Here is a 19,834-nt window from a genome sequence, read left to right as displayed (position 1 = left end):
GAAAGAATAATTTCTTGGGTGATGAACAAGTATCTGCTTGAAGGACTTTATTGCAATTTGTGTTATGAGAAGTGTAAATAGCTAAGATGTTCAGTTGCATTAAATGAGAATGAAATATTAATGTAATAACTAAACCATCAATAAAATTAGCTTAAGCACAGCTAATGAGCACAGCAGTCTTCATTTATTTCTTACGGTCTTGCTTTTATTTGTTTATTTTTAATAAAGGTAGAGAAGGTCTCATCTGTTGGCATATTTTTCCATCATTCTTCTCTGTCTTCTCAACGTGCGTCCTGAAAACCCTCCTTTTCCTGACAGCAGCAGTCGCTGCAGATCCCACCTGAGCCTTTCCTTCCTGTGTCCCGATGTGTGGATCATCCTCTACTAAGATCATTGGAAATTAGTCATTTCCAACATGCCTCATACTTTTTGACTTTTTAAATACAAGGCTTATTTTATTCTAATCTAGTTTCTGATAGTATCAATAGTTCATGGACATAAATAAAATATTTTGTCACATAAATAATTTTTGTAAATATTATTTTTATCCTAGATTTAAATATTTTCATTTGTTTTAAAATTTGAACTATACAGTAATATATATATTCCTTAATAGAATAAACAGGGGAAGAGCTTGACTTAATTTCTCTCTGTATCTGTGGGTGCATATGTGAGCTTAGAGAAGCCAGCAGTCAACTCAGGGCTCATTCCTCAGAAGCCATTCACCTCATTTTTTTGTGTATGACATGGTCTCTCATTGGCCGGGCGCTCACTGCTGAGGCTACACTGGCTGGCCAGCAAAGCAGGGCCCAGGCTTTTCTGCGTTTCTCCTCCCCAACACTGAGATTACAGCAAGCGCCACCACTCCCAGTTTGTTGCCAGGTTCCCTGTCTGAACCATCGCCCCAAACCCTCCAATCAGCTTCTTGCTACAGACGAGTTGTAAATAAGTGACTTCCTGGTTTCAATACAGAGTTCTTTTAAAAACAAAACGCTGTAATCTTCACAGCAGAGAGCATTGTTCCCATCTAACGGATGAGGAGTACCCTGAGACATAGATACAGGAAATAAATGGCCTGCAGCAGAGCTATAATTTGGAGCCATATAATCTGACTCCAGAACAACCCATCTTTCCATTCTGTTGTCCTGCTCGAGCTATGTGGGAGAAAACAGTAACGCCACCATACTCGAACTAAGACCCTAGCATGTTCTGTTTGCCATCTACACTGGGATACAAGCTTTGTACAGAATCAACTCAGACATGGCCTCGGTGTCCTCTCTGTGAGAAGGGAATGGCATTTAGTGAATGAGAACTGTAAGTGTTTGGTCATGCAGCCAAACAAAGCCATTAGGGCTGTGTCAACAGGAAAGATTCTAACTAGGTAAATAAATGAAGCAGGAGTTGAGGGTGGAACACAGAAAGCAGTAATGTTTCAGATCAGCTTAGCTTCGTGACAACAAACTCAAATAGCAAGTTTTCTATATATATGGATAGATGGATACATACATTTTTAATTATAGTATAAAACTGAGAGTGTCATTGGCACGTACCTCTATGCTAGCACTCAAGAAGCTGAGGCAGGAGAATTGCTGTGAGAGGCCAGCCTACCCTACATAATGAGTTCAAGGTAATCAGTGGTCTGTGGCAAACCCATGTCTCATAAAGAAAAAGATGAGAGAAAAGCAAATAGTTGATGATACGATGATAATATAGAACTCATTATAAATTTTAGAAAAGTCACAGACTATCAAAAATGTTTTCTTTCCAGGCCATTGAGACTCACCTGATCCGCAAGTCCAGCGGGGGACTAACGTACATTGCTGAGTGGAAGGGGGGCCTCCTGGAACACAAAATGGGCCACCTGACGTGCTTCGCAGGGGGCATGTTTGCACTTGGGGCAGATGGCGCTCCAGAAGCCCGGGCCCAACATTACCTTGAACTTGGAGCTGAAATTGCCCGCACCTGTCATGAATCTTACAATCGCACCTGTGAGTACTTGTTATTCTTCATTCGGTGTCCATTCCCCCATAATTTGATTGTACGCAATAAAGAGCTTTTCCATAGCTATGGGCAACAAGAAGGAGGATGAGGAAGAAAGGGAGGGAGGGAGAATGGAAGGGAAAGATGGAAGCAAAATAAGGAAGGATGGAAGGGAGGGAGAAAAGAAAAGCACGGTGAAGTTTGATGATGCTAATATCTTAAAGGAACTTAGGCCTTTACTTAAAAGTCATTGCTTTTATACAAAATACACATCTCAGTGTGTCAAGTCACTGGCCATACAAGTTAAGTCAGTCTCATTTGCTGTCAATAACACTGTGTAAAGGTCTCTGCTCTGATACAAAAAGAAACTTCCCGAAAGTTCCATAAGGAGATTATATGTCCGGCTCCCTATTTATAAAATAAGCATTTAAACACGAAGATTAAGTAACTGGCCTTTGGTGACATACTAAGAGAACTCTCAACCACTGGGCTTCCAGTTACCTAACAAATGGCTGCGGGACTTTATAAACTTTACGTTTATAAACACCTGGTGGGTGTTCAATAAATAATGAGGAAAAAAAGGAATGGTTGACATTTTCTCAAATAGATTCCTTTGGATAACTCAGACTTAGAAATCTGTTGACTATTGTGTGTTGTATGGTGTGTATAACCAGCCCTTGAAAGGGCCACTCTTGCTTCTATCTTCAGTGTGACCAAGTACTTGACAATTTTGTCAAGACTGTGTAGCCTTATTCAGGAGGTGACCCTTATTAAGTGATTGCTTGTGCTTTAGACATGAAGCTGGGACCAGAAGCTTTCCGATTTGATGGTGGTGTAGAAGCCATTGCCACGAGGCAGAATGAGAAGTACTACATTTTACGGCCAGAAGTCATCGAGACTTACATGTACATGTGGCGACTGACTCATGACCCCAAGTACAGGACCTGGGCCTGGGAAGCCGTAGAGGTGACGTTTGCATTTGCGTGTTTCTTACAGATCAGTTTCTTGGTGCACAAAAAAAAAAAAAAAAATGTTCAACATGGTCTACCAATCTGTTATGGCAACTTTTCTGAGATTTCCCTAGCTTTTTCAAGTTTGTTCCGTTCAGGACTGCCTGTTGCCAGTTAAGTCATTCCATAGGTTTGCTTTATGGAACAATGGTGTAACTGTATTACAGGTAGACTAGAAGACTGGAGGACATAGAAGGGTATGTGACAGGATGAAGTTACCCTAACTGTAGAAAGAATGGTTGCTTCATTCCACTGGGATTGTGGGGTTGTGGACAGCTTCTGGATGTTCAGCGCTGGTTGTTAGCTACATGAAGTCACCACTTCAGAATCCATGCTCTTCCCATTGACCCTGTGCTTTCGCCTGGAGTGAGTCATTCACTTACATCTAGAAAGAACTCAACAGAACGGTTTCCTTGGGCAAGGGTTCTTCACCAATTAATTGCCTTTCTCTAATCTGTCTCAGTGTGGTGCATTAGCGGTTTCTCTTGGGTCCCTTCCTACCACACATCTCCCTAGTCGGTTGTGCTAGGTGCCAGAGCAGCCCTCAGCTGCCTACATCAAATCATGTCTAGTTTTAAGAGCTATGTATCTAAAAGGAGCGAGAGGAAACGTGGAGAATAAGAAGAAGCAAATGCTTTAATTACACTCTGATCTCCCCAGTCCTTGTTAGAAAGCTTGCACACTGAGCTTGAAGGCCTTCTCTCAGAGGTCTTGGGAAGTCCGAGCAATCTTAACTAACACCTGAGGAAACCACCGATGAACCTTCCTTGCTGTTCTTTTTACTGAGTGTGTCTGTTATCACTGACCGTCAGCCATTTTTAAGTAAAATATTCAGTTTCCCAATTATATTCAATCAGTAGTGATTCCATGGGTTTAAATTTACATTTTCCCCCTCTGGAAGCAAATGTGTTAAAAGTGAATTCCCAATCAGTTTCGGTGATAACAGGCTGGCTGTGCCGCGGCCTGAAAAGGCATTATGAGCCTGAATTGCAAAGACTGGTTTAAACTGGAAGCATCAAGAATATCGTATTTCATCAGATCTAATCCCAGGGCCGGGGGTGTGGTTCGTTTGCTAGACTGCTTGCATCACAGCACATATGGGTTCTGACTCCTGTACCACATACTGGGCATGACAGTGCATGCCCAGAATTCCAGCACTCCAGAAACAACAGGATCAGAAGCTCAGTGTCATGCTCAGAAACCACCTCTAGCTACAGGAGATCCTATCTTAAAATAGAGATCGCGTAGTACAACCCTCCTGTCATGTCCATTGGGACTGACCTCCATTGCACACAGCTGGAAGCTGCTCATTGCACGAACTACTCCTTCCCTGCTCCTCTTCCCTACCCACTAACAGAATTCTCAGCAAACTTCCTACTTGCAGCCTCTGCTGCTTGTTTTTTGTTTGTTTGTGTTTATTTTTTAAGAGAACTAACTAAAATGTAGGAACTTGTCAAAAATCACCTATGTAACTGTCTCCTCAAACACAGCATTCTGGGCTAGGGACATAGCTCAGTGGTTAAGTACTTACCTGGCAAGCAATCTAAATCCCCAGAACCCTGAACCCACATAAAGCCCGGCATGGTAGCTGTGCCTCTTACCCTAGTATTCCTACAACAAGGTGAGGGGCAGAGATCAGAGAATCCACAGAAGTCCATGGGCCCTCTAGCCTGGGGCGTACAACAAGAGAGCCAAATCACAAACAAGATGGAAAGTGAGAATCAGTACCCAAAGTTGTCTTCTGACTTGTGTTACACACACACACACACACACACACACACAGTCTTAGTTGCTTCTCTTATTGATGTGGTGGTAAAAGGCTATTTAAGGGAGAAAGGGTTTATTCTGTTGTTCTGACTCACAGTTCAGAAGGTACAGTCCATGGTGGAGGGAGGTCAAGGCAGCTGGCGTTTGAAGCAACTGGTCACACTACTAGGAAATGCTGTTGCTTACTGGCCTTTCTCCATGCATGTAGTCCAGAATCCCATCCAGGGAATGGTGCCATTCCCTGGGTCTTCCAACCAAGTACAAGATACTAAGATAATACCCCATAGGCAGTCCATCTCCCAGATGCTTATAAAAGTATATTGAGGTGATAGCACTGTCACATACAGAGAGAGGGAAATTTGAAAGACAACATCCGCCTCCTTAATTTTTGCTGTGTTGATAGTCCTCATCAATTCAAAGACTTTGTATTAACGGAGAAAGAACTTAACTACAAAGTTGTTCATTTCCTAATTTGAATGGACAGAAGTTGCTTTGAAACCAGAATCCGTAAGGTCTGGTGAGCTGGAGTTCTTCTGCATTTCAGTTTTTCAGTCTTCTGAAGACAGCAAGTTCTACCTGCCAGGCCAGTCTGACATGGTTTCCAGCTGTGGCCTTCCACATCTTGGCTGTGTAACGCAGAAGCCCCTCTGCAGTGTGATTTCCCTCACCAAAGGTCCCGTTGTTCTCTTGGCTGATTCAGGAAGCTCTGGCCTACACTGACATTATGGCCCCCGCAATGTTAGTTACCGGAGCTGAGCTCCAGCTATTTCACTCCGGACTATTTTCACTTCCGCTTTCAGTCTGCAAAGCATTCGTAAGCCGCCATCTTGCCTCACCAGAAAACAAAAACAAAACAAAGCAATAGAAAAATAAAGAAAAAACCTTTTCCCCGCATTCTTTCACTGAGACACTCAGTAAAATTGATTTCCACGTCTCATCAAATAGGATTATTATTTCTAAAAGTTAGGATAGCATATATGCCCCTGGAGCCTGCCTTCCTGGATACATAGCAGTCTGCCAGTCATCTCGCTCAGGTACTGGTGAACACACCTAACGAAGTAACCCTGCAGCTGGTACTTAATTTGCTATCTCTCAGCAATGGCACGAACTGGATTGCATTGGTCCCAACTGACTATGTGACAGCTGGCAGAGGATTTATCTGAATAATAGTTGTGCCTGTTTATTTATACTGGTAATACCTCATCCTGATCCACAGAAGATCAGAGCTGGTGGGACTTCTGCTTTCTCCATGGTTTTCTTTTATGTCTCGGGCCCCACCCTTTCCACACCAGCATTCTGAATCTGAGAGCAGTGTTTCGCTCCCATTTCTGCTTCCAACTCCCTAGACTTAATCCCTCTTTCCAAAAGCTCTTTGATGTGTCTGTGTTACCTGGGTCTTTGTTTTCTGTCCTTGAGACCAGAGCAATCTCAAGCCGACAGACAGCCTTAGTGGCATTACAGCTTGAGGTATACTCTTGCAAATCTCCATGGATCGACTATCTAATTCCTGTCTTCACAGCAATGCTTCCTAAGAGTTTGCCTCATTCTGCTGTTTATCAACCTACGTGACCCAACCCCAAGTTATAATCAGTTAGGGTAAAGATTCTCTTACATCCATGGGTTCGAGCTACAGTCACTTTGGACAGTCTCTACGTCCTGCTGTCTGCTATTAGATCATTTTGCAGCACATTTGGCCCCTAATCAAATAAGCCCTTGCACAACATGCCCAGAGGCCAAGTACCACCAGAGCAGACTAATGAAATGATCTGCCCAAGATGTGACTGCACCCACTGCTGAGAAACGGCTAGACTCGGAATCCATCATGTAGGCCCAGGAAACCTGCTGTACCCAGCTTCGCAGTCCTGATAAGACAACATTTAGACTTTTGTTTGGAGACTTTGTTATTAGCTCATAATAATTATACAAGAAACGAGGGCTCGTAATAGCATTTCCAGCCGTGCATACGAGTGCATTTAGACTTTGACATGGGGTCTTCAGTTATATGAAAGTAAAAAGTGTGCTTCCCATTATCCTCACTTGTAAATTATTTTTAATTTACATGGAGCCTCAAAAATGTGTAAATAGCTAGACCGCTGAAAGGTCTTTGCACTGTGGCAACCTTTCCTTGGCCTTCTTTTATTCTCACTGCAAACCCATGTTGAGGGCACTACCCATGTTAAGGGATCTCAGGGCCCACGATTAAGAAATGTAGACTTGAGGTCAGTGTCCCTCTCTCCCCAATTTGCATGGTTGACTATTGTCTTAGTTGGCATCTCTATGGCTGTGATGAAACGCCATGACCAAAAGCAAACTAGGTAGGAAAGGATTTGTTTTGCTTACACTTGCGCATCGCTGTCCATCACTGGCAAAAGTCGGAGTAGGAGCACAAGCAGAGAAAGAACCTGGAAGCAGGAGCTGATGCAGGGGCCATGGAGTGGTGCTGTTTACTTGCTTGCCCCTCATGACTTGCTCAGCCTACTTTCTTAGAGAACCCACGATGAACGGGGCCTTCCCACTTCAGTCACTAAGAAAATGCTCTCCCTGCTTTGCCTCCAACCTGATTTTATGGGGGTGGCTTCTCAATTCCCTCCTCTCATATGACTATAACTTATGTTAATTAGACATAAACTAGCCAACATAAATATTGTGCCTGTTGCCCTATGAGAACTTATGGGAGGAAAAAGAATGTCTGGGTACAAATTGTAAAGAAAGATGTCTATGTGTTTGCTATATCCAAAGACAACTCTTTATCTCTCTTCATTTTCTGATTTTGGGGGGGGGGGGGGGGTTGGTTGGACAGATGCATGACTAGATAAGCAGATAGTTGGATTTTTGTTGTCTACTTCACAGAGTATCATTAGATAGCCCAGCCTGGCCTCGCACTCACAATTCTCCTACCGCAGCCTCCTACATGCTGAGACTAGAGGCTTGTGCCACTATGTCCATCTTCACCAAATAAGCAAATTCACGGAACCTTCCATGGACAGAAGGGATAGCTAATCACTGTGCCTGGCTGGCTCAGCTGGTCATTACCCAAGAGCTTCAAGGGAATAACCAAGAAAAGGTTTTGTGACTAAGGTAGTTTTAAAGAAATATCTGGAAAGTGGGTTCCATTATATTCCAGAGTAACCTCACCAGTTTCTTTATTAAATGCTGACTGTTTTCCTTTTTTACAAATTAATTTTGGCTTAGTCCATGCATCTAATACTTGGCTGCTTTTGATAGCCTTTCCTAATTAAAAAAAAAAAAAGGAAAAAGTAATAGGAATTGGATGTTGCCTTTAGGGTTCTCCCTCAATTTGGTTTTATTGTGTAATATTTGGAATTTAATTGAAGCATCTTTTTAAACTTATTATTTCATTTTCTAGAATAATTTTTAATAACTAAACCATGGAGAATTTTTCTTTGTTCATGTGTCATACTGGCGGGGTTTTCTTTAACCTAGCAATTAAGTGCTTCTCCTTAGGAATTACTGTTCTCTTTTCTTCTGCTCTCTGTCCCTGATATGAAAACCCAATGGCCTCATTATCCGTATCTGCTTGAGCACTAGGTATAATGTCCCTGCTTGCTCATGAGCCATAGTGGCTGCTACATGCTTTCTTTTTCTTCTTTTGTGAGCTCCATTTTTAAAGCATAATTTTTTCAAACCCCTTTTCTAGCTAATGAAAGTTTCTCTCAGCTAACATGAAAAGACATGTAATGTCTGGTGGGGGCGGTGAAGTATTATTAAACGTGTAAAAAGAGTAGTGTAAACGGAGACTGTATTTTCATTTCCCAGTTGCCCAGAAACTATATTAATTATAACACTGTTTGGCTGATAGCTTAGGCATATTTCTAGCTAGCTCTTACATCTTAAATTAACCCACTTTTATTAGTCTGTGTATCCCCACAAGACTGTGACTTGCCAGTAAGGTTCTGGTCTCTTTCTCCTTCGGCAGCTACATGGCTCTTCTTGGCTCTGCCTTCTTTCTCCCGGCATTCAGTTTAGTTTTCCTGCCTAGCTCTATTATGCCCTGCCATAAGCCAAAGTAGCTTATTTATTAATCCGTGGTGATAAAACATATTCACAGCATACAGAGGGGACTCCCACATCAGAGTAGCCAAAGAATGGCTTCGTTAATAAAGTACTTGCTTTGCAAGCATGAGGACCTCAGTTCAATTCCCAACATTCCCACAAAAAGCCAGGCTCAACAGCATGCACCTTTAATCCCAACATTATAGGTAGAGACAAGAGGATCCCTGGTGATGGATAGCCAGTCAATTTAACCTAATTGATTAGCTTCAGGCAATTGAGAGATTTTTCTCAAAGGAGGTGACTGCCTTCATAAGATTAAGATTTGAAGTTATTCTCCAGGCTCCATATATATAAATTCACACATACATGAACATACATATACACATGTTTATAAAAGAAAGACCAGATTGTAATTTATAAGAGAGAACAAACGTTCCTAGAAATCAGAAGGAGAAATTAAGAGTAACTTTTCCTTGCTTATATTTTCTGCTTTTCGCTATTACTCTTACAGTATTGTGATCTTAATCTCAATCTTTGCTTTTTTGTGTAAATTGCTTTACTGGTTAATTGTCTGTCTGCTTTACAAAATAGACAACAAAAGCAATTTAAAACAGAACATTTTTAAGATCATGTTTTGAGGTTACAGTCATCATGGTGGGAACAGCAAACTTGGAATTGCTATTTATATCCACAGACATGATTCAGAGAGAAATGATGCTTTCTCCTGTTTGTTGGACCTGTATCCATGGTACCATACACACTGAGAGTGGGGCTTCCCTCCTCAATTAAGTCCTCTGAAAACACCCTCACAAATATGCTCAGAGGTGTTTCTCATAGGTGCCTCCCAATCCGTCAGTAGACAGTGAACCATCACAAGTTCAGCTTGACAACTCAACTTGGTACTCAACCGTACTTTAATCTGCAGCATTCTCCCCTTATCCTCTGAAAGGACTCAGGGCCACTTACAATGTACAATGGTAAATTTACCTGCAAGAATCTATCCACTAAGTTGTAACAATTCTAGTTTTGTTCAAAAGCGTAAGTCCAGAGTTTTGAGACTTAAAGCAATCTTTTAACCATCATCTTCTCCATAACCAAAATTCCATGTTATATACCTCCAATATACAGGGACATAGAGTAAAGGTTTCCATTCCAAAGGGAGAAATGGGAGTATATAGCAAAGAAAGACTGATCAAACAAACCAAAGCTCAAGGAAAAGGAAAACAAAAAACCTAGAGCTCCATGCCTGGCATCTAGGGTTTTCAGTGGCATAATCTGGGATTCAAAAGCTATAAAGTAACCCTTCTTCTTCAGTTTTGTAAACTGCAGCACATATACCCTCACCTTGGGCTGTTTCACATAAAGCCCACTGTTACCCTCAAAAGATGACCAACAGTCTTGGCAACCCCAACATCATGGTATCTCCATTGCAATTTAGACTTTGCAAGGGCCTCTCAGAGCCTCCTGGTGTGGAATTCAACTCTGCCCAACAATGCTAGCCCCAGCCACTTTTTTGGAATCTTGATATACAATTTAGTTACCCAGGATTTCTTGTGTTTTGCATGCCTATAGAACTACCACTGTATGGACAGCACCGCCAGGGTCTACTGCCAGCTCAGGAGTAGTCTAGCTCCCCTCTGCCTTGGCTGTAGTGGCCTCTGTGTACTCTGGTGACTGAACACAGAGAATCACTTTCCAAGCTAGTTGGTTTCCAGCATTCTCAATCCAGGCTTTCTCCTTCTAAACTAATTCTACAAATTCCAACTTTGGATGATGAGGTCTTACCCTCAGGGAACTTTTCCCATAGTCCCAGGGCAAGGTGTGAAGTAGCTTAGATGAGTTAATCTTTTTAATATTTTTGAAATCTTTCTGCTATACTTTTTTCTCTTTGGCTGTAAATCTGGATGCATGTACTAAGAAATAATCACAGCCCGGCCTACATGTTATGCTGTTTTCAGATTCCACTCCACACACAAAACAATTTAGTCCATTTTTCTTGAATGCCAGGCTCACTCACATTTTCTGGACAAAAGAACAATGCAGCAAAATATCTTCTAGCCTTGTTCCTAGTTTTATTCTTGTTCCTTGCTGCATCATCATGAGTTGGATCTCCTCCGTCCACATTTTTCCCAAAAGGGCCCCTTAAGCTTTGTTTATGGCACTGTGGGGCTCCTCAGCCAACCTCTCCACCCTCTTCATAGCCCTCCCACCAACACTTCAAAGAGCCTGCAAGCCATGTGACCACATTTATCACAGCTCTAGCCCCACTCCTCAGTGCCAACTTCTCTGTTAGTTCCTGAACTTGTTACGGTGACGCAAATCCCAACAAGTATAACTTCAAGCAGGGGGATTTATTTGGCCTCCTATTGAAGGAGTCCATCAGGGCAGGGAAGTCATGGCGGCAGAAACATAAGGTAGCTGCTCACACTGCATCCAGAGCCAGGAAGCAGAGAGCAATGAATGGTGATTCTCATCCATTTCCTGCTTTCTTTTTTATTCAGTCTGAGAGCCTAGCCCAACGGATTGGTCAATCCCATATTCAGCAGTAAGCTTTCTTCCTTGATTTCCTTTTCTGGAAACACACATTTCCAGGGGTGTGTTTCCTAAGTGATCCCAAACCTAGTCAAGCTGACAGTGAAAATGAACCATCTCAGCTTGCTTTGAATCAGAACAAGGTCTTGGGTGGCAGTTTTTTGCAGAGTGGGAATTTTTACTTTGCCATGTTAATAAAAATTAACTTGGCTAGAAGGGAATATGCTTGGTAACTAGGCAAGCGGCCTGTATAATTTAGAAAATACATACAATATACAAAAACAAAGATATGTTAAAAAGTTAAATGTAAGTTCAGAAATAAATAAAACTCCTGGGAGAAAATGTTGAGCAAAAACTCTTCTTGCTATTACCTGGTGAGGACTTTATTGGATCTGACACTCCCAGCACAGCAACAAAAGTCAAATAAAGCACACAGGACCATACCAGTCTACAACGTTTCTGCACAGCAGAGGAAACAACCAACCAAACTGAAGCAACAGGGCATGGGGATTGTTTCCAGTCATTTGCAGCCACACAACTGCATGTTGACTTTTCTTTATGACCACACGGATGATGGCAGTCCCATAAGATGTAATTGCCTAGTGGTGTCATGGCTATGTTTTTGCAAGCACACTCTGTGAATATATCTTATAAGGATATATCCAAAACGGTGAATTCATAGAACTCAGTGATGAAAGAGACCCATTTTGAAAATGAGCAAAGAATCTCAATAGGCCAAAGAATCTCAATCAGATCTCAAAAGAAGACATATAAGGAGCCAAAAGCTTTATGAAAAAGGTCCTAATATCTCTCATCATGAGGAATCCAAAGCAAAACCATGGTGAGATCCCCTCATTTCTATGAAAATGGCTATTATCAAAAAAATCAAGAGTTTACTAGGGGTGTCAAGGGTGTGAAGAAAGGGGGAGCCTTGTATACTGTTGGTGGCAATATAAACTGGTATGGCCATCATAGGAAACAGTATGGAGGTTCCTTTAAAAATTAAAAACAGAGCTGTCGTAAGGTGAAGCAGTCCCTTTTCTGGGCGTATATCCAAGGAAATGCAATGAGATCTAAAGGCTTTCTGCAATCCCACATTTGTTGCAGCATGATTCAAAGTAGCCAACACAGAAACAACCAAATGCTCCTCAGTAGATGGATAAATAAAGATGTGAGATGCATAGCCATGTATTTCACACAAAGCCTTTCTATAGATAGATAGATAGATAGATAGATAGATAGATAGATAGATAGATAGATAGATAGATAGGCAGGCAGGCAGGCAGGCAGGCAGGCAGACAGACAGACAGACAGACAGATAGATGGATGCCCTTTGCAACAACAAGGATGTACCTGGAGGACATTGTCTTAAACAGACACAAACCATACATGGAAAGATGCTGTAAGATAGCACTTCCGTGTAGAGCTTAGGATAATTAACAGTATAGAACAGAATGGCAGTTACCAGGGACTGGGGCAGAAGAAGAAAAGGACCTTTACTGGTAAAAGGGTTTGAAAATTTCAGCTAAAAGATGAAGCATTTCGAAGGCTTCCTATACAGCGTGGTGACACCATGGGCTAACAGCGTGTGGGTCACTCTCAAGGAGTCTCACCACCCAAAAAGAAAAAAGAAAATATCACTCACTGTAGAAAGAGTCTGCTTGCTTGTTCGTTCCCAGCCACCCAGACCTGAAATAATCACACAGAAACTATATTAATTAAAACACTGCTTGGCCTATTAGCTCAGGCTTCTTATTACCTAACTCTTACATCTTAAGTTAATCCATTCCTATTATTTTGTATTTTACCACAAGGCTCATGGTTTTCCAGTAAGGTTCCTGGGCATCTGTTTCCTTCAGCAGCTACCTGGTATCTCCTCAATTCTGCCTACTCTCTCTCTCCATCTCTGTTCAGATTTTCCGCCTGGCTTTACTGTGTTAAAGCATTGACCGAAAGCAGCTTTTTTATTAGCCAATGGCAATAAAACATATTCACAGCATACAGAGGGGAAACCCACATCAACTCATGATGCTAGGGATATGCTGGTTAGCTTGCCTGTGGTAGTCATTTCACAATTCATACATAAAGCAGCACATTTATTCATCTTAAATATATGATGTTTTGATTTGTCACCAATGCGTCAGTAAAGTTGAAAAGTATGAAACAAAGAAAAATAAAAATAAAGAGATCTTCTGAAAAACAAAGGTAACAAACAGTAGTAAATTCACGGACAGATAACAAAATGGAAGGGGACGTTTATGCTTTTACAGACATTTTCCTGTCATTAGTAGTTCACCACACCTTAACTGGAAAGACAGAGAGAGAATTAATATATTTGATTAAAGTAGAAACTTTTGGAGTCCGGCACACTTTATTGACCAGTGGTTTTACAGTCCCAGTTGACACTAAGGACAGCCCCAGATAGACACTTGTTCTGTAAGGGCTGTGCAGAACTGAATAGTCTCTCTCTCCGGGAAAAGTGAACATTGTCTAGCCATAGTTCAATAAAACTTTATATAGAGAAAGAAATAGTGGGTTGGACGTAGCTTGTGGTCTTTGATTCGTCTTGTCTTTACTCTAGAGCAATGTTTCTCAACCTGTGCGTCACAAACCCTTTGGGGATCAAACTATGTTTTCACAGGGGTCGTCAAAGACTATTGGAAAACAAAGACATTTTACATTATAATTCATAATAGTAGCAAAGTTACAATTAGGAAGTACCAGTGAAAATAATTTTGTGGTTGGGAAGGTCACCACAATATGTATTAAAGGGTCGCGCAATGTTAATATCTGTGCTTTCCGCTGCTCTTAGGGACTCCTGTGAAAGGTTGGTCAGCTCCCAACGGGGTCATGACCCACAGCTTGGGAGCCATCATTGCTCTAGACCAAAAGTAGCAATGCTAGAAATGAGTGCAGACTTTTCCAAAACCAAATGTGCAAGTGTTTCTTTTGAGACAAGATATATAGTCCATATGTCATAATTTTTAAATTTTCTGTCAAAAACACAAGCTCCCATTTCCTTTGAAACCTTGTCCTATCTGAGTCTACAGTCTAATATAAAATCCCTGATAATAACTTTACTGACTTTTCACCCTCTTCTTGACCATCCAGGCCCTGGAAAGTCACTGCCGAGTAAATGGAGGCTACTCGGGCCTACGGGATGTTTACTTTGCTAGTGAGAGTTATGATGACGTCCAACAAAGTTTCTTCCTGGCAGAGACTCTAAAGTAAGTACAGTTTTCCTCAGATTGTGCTCAGGTCCCTAAGGAGATCTCTACAGATGTCTTCACCATGAACACATTTATCATACACCGATTATGACCAAAGTGTGTAATCCCCATCTCAATTGAGGTGCCTTGACATCACAGTCTATGTGTGCAGTTGCCTCTGGTCATTGCTGACCGGGAATGTTTCTGTGTGGTTCTCACGCACTAGCACCCGGAGCATGAATGACGCCATGTTGAGGACTGTGGGCGTGAGAATCGACTGCTGTCAGTGGGTCTCTACAAAATGTACAGAGACATGGTTTCTTGAGCCTCATCGTCTCATTTTTCTCTCTCTCCAGATATTTGTACTTGATATTTTCTGATGATGACCTTCTTCCGCTAGAACACTGGATATTCAATACCGAGGCACACCCTTTCCCTGTCCTCCGAGAAGAGAAGAAGGAAATTGAAGTCAAAGAGAAATAAAAAACATTTTCTATTTTACTCTGCTTCGTTCCCTTGCTGCATACCTTAATAATTCCTTCCCTCGTTATCAGATACATGATGAACTTTTATTGATCGATAAAAGTCTATGATTATCCTAAGTTCTAAAATTGTTTTGCAGTCTTTTGTGTTTATTACTATAAGCCTAAGTGAACCTCAATTCCTTACTATATTATTCAGATAGTGGAATCCCTGATTTTGTTTGTCTGGTTTGTTTTTTTTTAAGGAATCTATTGTTTCTGGAGTTCATGAAGTTGTGACATCATTTTCATGAAACAGAATAGAATAGTCTACCAGTGACCTCTTAATTATGATTTGATTTGACTGCAAAACTTTTTCCTCCTCTATGAGGAGATGGTGTCTGCTTTAAGCTGTAATGTTTTGCCATGTTGCAAAAAGCCATAATAATAAATTAAGTATTAAAAAGCTTTTTTTTTTTTCCTTTTCAAGTTCATGTTAGTCTGGTTTGTCTAGCCACCAGAGACAGATCTCATAACTGTGACAGCCTCTTAGAGGTCTATCGTTATTTGATAGGATGTCTTCTAAGTCCTCCACTCACGTTGCCATTCAAATGAGAGAGCCGGCCAGGTTGACCTCGTTTCATCAAAGAAAGCACGGTGTGTCTTCAGTTTTGATTATGTTAGTGTTTCCACACTTTTGAACTCTTCTCTCCTTTTGCTTTAAATGCCCTATGGCGTCTCTATATCATGTACTGCTTAATTTCCTCCATTCCCCACTACACAGCAAGGTGAGCCCTTGAGTTCTGCAACGCGCCGTTACTGAATTACATTTTTGAAAGGGAAACGATGCAACTTTTAACCTACCAGGTTTTGCTTTTAACTGAATCCAGTCCGTCCTGGAATCTGGTCTCTAACAAGAGGCTGAGGAGTCCATATGACTGGTTCATGTGTTTGCATTGCATCTGTGGTTTTTCTTTAAGAAAAGGAAACATCACACTTGGTTCAGATCTGAAAAGGGCTCTTCCCAGATGTAGTCAATTACTTCACTTCAGTTTGTGAAAAAGAGCTTTTACCCAGTGAAAGAAGCATTACCAATGTATCTGTTCGTGTTCAACTAAGGAAAATCTGATTTGCTCTTACCGACACAGTGTACTTCGTGTGGTTACATTCAGCATAAAGATCTTAACTGAGAAGTAATGTATAGGAACAGACACAAGCCTTCATAATTTGATCTGTAGGCGATCCAAATGATTGTATGGTTCTTCTACCTTATTTTGAAATATGAATGATTTTCCCAAGAACAGATTTGGTGATAACTTGCATTACCACACCTGCTCTTTATTTGAAAGATAGAATGTGATTATGTATGTACTAAGGGATAAAGTCTCAAACCACTTCGACGTGATTATGTATGTACCAAGGGACAAAGACTAACCATCTCAACTTCACCCCACCGTGGTCAACAACAGCAAAGCAAATAGTATAACCCATGGATTAGGCTGAAGTATAGATTTCTGTGCATTTATATTCTTCAGACTTTCTGATTTTGTCAGTTTCATATTGTTTGACATATTTATTTGAAAGAATTATTTTGTGAAATCTCAGTAAACAATAGTTTTACTCATTTCAGCTTTCAGGTGGGTTTCAAAAGATGCCATGTAGGATCACCACCTTGTGTGGCCTGGTTGTTTCCAGTATTGTACATTAGAATACATCAAAATACATAAATTTGTAAAATTAGTAAATGGAAAAAGGTCTCTCGGCATACCTGAGTAACTTCCTCCTGTAATCTATCTAATCCATGGAGCTCATGAATTGTGACATCATTTTCATGAACCTAAGTAGAAGCAGCCTGCCTTGACCCCTTAATCACAACTTGATTTGACTGTAAAATTTTTCTCTTCTATAGGAGGAATGAGTGAATAGCAAACCTTTCTTTCCCCAGAACTCTAATATTAAATATTGAAATTTGCTGCCAAAACATGTGGCCAAAATGTATTTCGATTATAATTTTCACTCTCTTTGGATGAGCTGTTTAACTCATTTTCTTTGCATTTGATTTGAAGGAGCACACAAAGCGGGCAAGTACTAGGCAGTAGGTGGCGTTTTCAAGTCAGGCTCTGGGTGCCGACTACACTGTAGTGTGCCTTTTGTGACCCAGGATGAGCAGACAGGAAGCTGAACCACAATGTCGCTCTCCAATGGCAAGAGTCATTTTTTTCAGTTTTAAAACTTGGACTTTTTTTTAAATACCAGAACACCAAAAATGTAAACAAGATAAGAGATTAATATTATAGTAATGTAACTAAATTAAGCTTATATTTTGTGTTAATTTTAAACAACTGAAGTCTCTAAATAGACATCAACGCATTCATTTTCAACAAAACTGTGCAATTTAATTTACATGTGTCATCCACATCCTTAAAGAACGACAGTTAAAATAGCACCTACTTTTGTGTTTGTGAAATATGTTTTGATATAGTTTGTGCAGTTAATATTATAAACATTGAGTTGGATGCCAATTTATAGAACCCAATGACCTCTATCAGGATATTTTTTGTGTGTATCATTCTTACATTGATCGTTTTTGATTTGTTCATAAGTGCATTCTGTCATTTCCAACTTTATATAAATCTCTGATGTTATGGGAAACAATAGATTGACACATAATTTTTAAAAATTATATTTGTAAAATTTCTCTATTGTGAATAAAGTCTTTTACTATATCTTCTCCTGTGCCATATTTTTCTGACTTTAAGGATTCTTCTGTCTGTGTATATAGGTGTATATGGTTACACATGGAAGTAACAAATCCTACTAACAATTACATACCTTGCCAAGAAAACAGTTACCATTAAAAACTCTATATTGAGAATGATTTGGTACACATGGCCTTTGGCAAACTGGGTTCTCTTACTAGGAATCCAACCTAAGTTCAGCGCCAGGGCGTACAAGGGAAAGAACAAACTGACGTCAGAAAAGGCACAGAGAATGCCGTATGTGTTCGTAAGTTTGTGACCTGGTCAAAAGATCAAACTAGCCCCACCCCAGTCACCCTAAAACAAAATGGCATTTAGTTGTGATCTTTACAGGTTAAATTCTTAATCGTCCTTAAGTTGGGGGAGGGAGGCAGGATCTCGGAAAAGCTGAGTAAAAAGAGAATTTAGCTGTTCATGGGAAACGTAAGTTTGGAATTTTATGTGGTGCTTTTGTCGGCCAATGTTCCACCCCTCTGTTGGAACACAGTCAAAAGAATGACCCAGGGGGCACAATGCTGTGGGGGACTGTGAGAGACTCCAGGAAAAGGCAGAGGGCCTTTTACCTCAGGTGCATTTTGTTTCCTGGATTGTTCTTGGATGTGATTTCTTGCCTCCTGTGACAAACATTTATATTTAACTTATAAGACATGTTTATTCTTGTTGGATGTCAGGATTTAGCTATAGAACCTGAGTCTGGCTATGGCCTTCTGCCTTGCTCGCTTTCCCACCTGTAACCTCTAGTACATGCCAGGCAACCATGTTTAGATTGGCCTGCCCTGAGGACATTCCGGGAAAGGGCTGCTCTGTTGCTATGCAGTATGTGCTTGCTGGCGTTTATTTACCTGTTTTTCTGATCATGTTTTTCTGAACTCAAGCAACCTTCCTTGAATCCTTGCTTTCTTTGTTTCATTTGCGCATAAAAGTCCAGTGAGGCTGAAGTGAGACTGTGTACAGCATTAGACTGCCGTCTGCCCATTCTTTCAGGTCCTCCAATCCCAGGTCCAGCAGACAAGAGCTGCACTGGCTGGTGAAAACCGCTACCCCTCTGTCCCATGCAACTCTTCACTGTGTAACGTTTCCCTCACCCTCTTCACATTTCTACTCCACTCCCATCTCATCGGACAAGCTGCTGTCGCATTCCCATCAACCCTTGTTCTTTACTCTATTTTTTTAAACCTATTACATATTCATGTGACTGGATCTCATAGTTCTGGCCCCATATAGAAAACAATTAATATAATAATTTTAATAGCATCAAACACAGTTGAGCTCTAACATAGTCAAATGGGAGCCGTTTGAGTTCATTTATTTGTAACATACACAGCATCAGTTGTGTTTGCGTTGATGGTGGCAGATTTATTAAAATTTGTTCTAAACATGATTTTTACTTATTCTGCTGTCTATGCAGAAATGGCATCTTGGCAGTACATCTACTTTCTAAAAATGAGATGTATGCTTACAATTTTTAATAAAAGTAAACAAGATAAATCTTTTCATTTAGACGTAGAGTTTGTATGTCTAATTGTCATTCTCTAGATGATACCGGAAAGTAAGGGTCATATAAAGAACCTCATTGGAACTCCTCAACTGATTTAATGGCCAAAAGGTCAGTATCCATTTTTCCCAAGGTCACCGGCCACACTATCCAATAAGTAAGTCACTCAGGAAATATTTGCCAGACTCCAGATGTGCATTTAAAGTATTAGAACAACATGGAAGTCAAGACAGAGTTTCATCCTACTTTGTTATTCTAAAGATGAGGATTTGTGGAGGGTTTTTCACCATCAGGAACCATTTTCTATCCTACGCTGTGACACCAGACCTAAGGGGGTGGTAAGGTTTTATGCTAAAGAGAAAAACAACAGATGAACATCCAATCAGGCACTCCAAAACGAAGGTGTTGATTCAGAGTTCACACTAGATATGTCTATGAAGCCGTGGGCTACAATTCACCTATAGCTGTGTCTCATGGAAAATGCAGACTCCATGTTGCTCATTCACTTTTAACGAGATTGCAATGCTTTCAACTGACTCTTCCTGTCACCCCTTTGCATAAACACCCTCAAGGATAGGAAGCCAAAGAGTGATGGAAAACCCAAGAA

At 40.8% G+C, this 19,834-nt stretch overlaps 1 protein-coding gene across 2 annotated transcripts in view; it reads left to right on the top strand.

The window, feature by feature from the left end:
* Man1a1 (mannosidase alpha class 1A member 1) overlaps positions 1-17,704 on the top strand; it is a 177,453-nt gene extending 159,749 nt beyond the window's left edge. For both annotated transcript variants that reach the window (XM_075945965.1, XM_075945974.1), the window contains exons 10-13: positions 1,769-1,988; positions 2,774-2,946; positions 14,415-14,530; positions 14,869-17,704. In XM_075945965.1, the coding sequence (XP_075802080.1) occupies positions 1,769-1,988; positions 2,774-2,946; positions 14,415-14,530; positions 14,869-14,995 (636 nt within the window). In that variant the 3' untranslated portion in view covers positions 14,996-17,704. The remainder of the gene's footprint in view (positions 1-1,768; positions 1,989-2,773; positions 2,947-14,414; positions 14,531-14,868) is intronic.
* The last annotated feature ends 2,130 nt before the right edge of the window (positions 17,705-19,834 follow it).

This window comes from Microtus pennsylvanicus, chromosome 1 (assembly GCF_037038515.1).
Source record: "Microtus pennsylvanicus isolate mMicPen1 chromosome 1, mMicPen1.hap1, whole genome shotgun sequence".
Classification (NCBI taxonomy): domain Eukaryota; kingdom Metazoa; phylum Chordata; class Mammalia; order Rodentia; family Cricetidae; genus Microtus; species Microtus pennsylvanicus.
The sequence above is the reverse complement of the archived record's forward strand: the minus strand, read 5'-3'. Positions and strand labels throughout refer to the sequence as shown.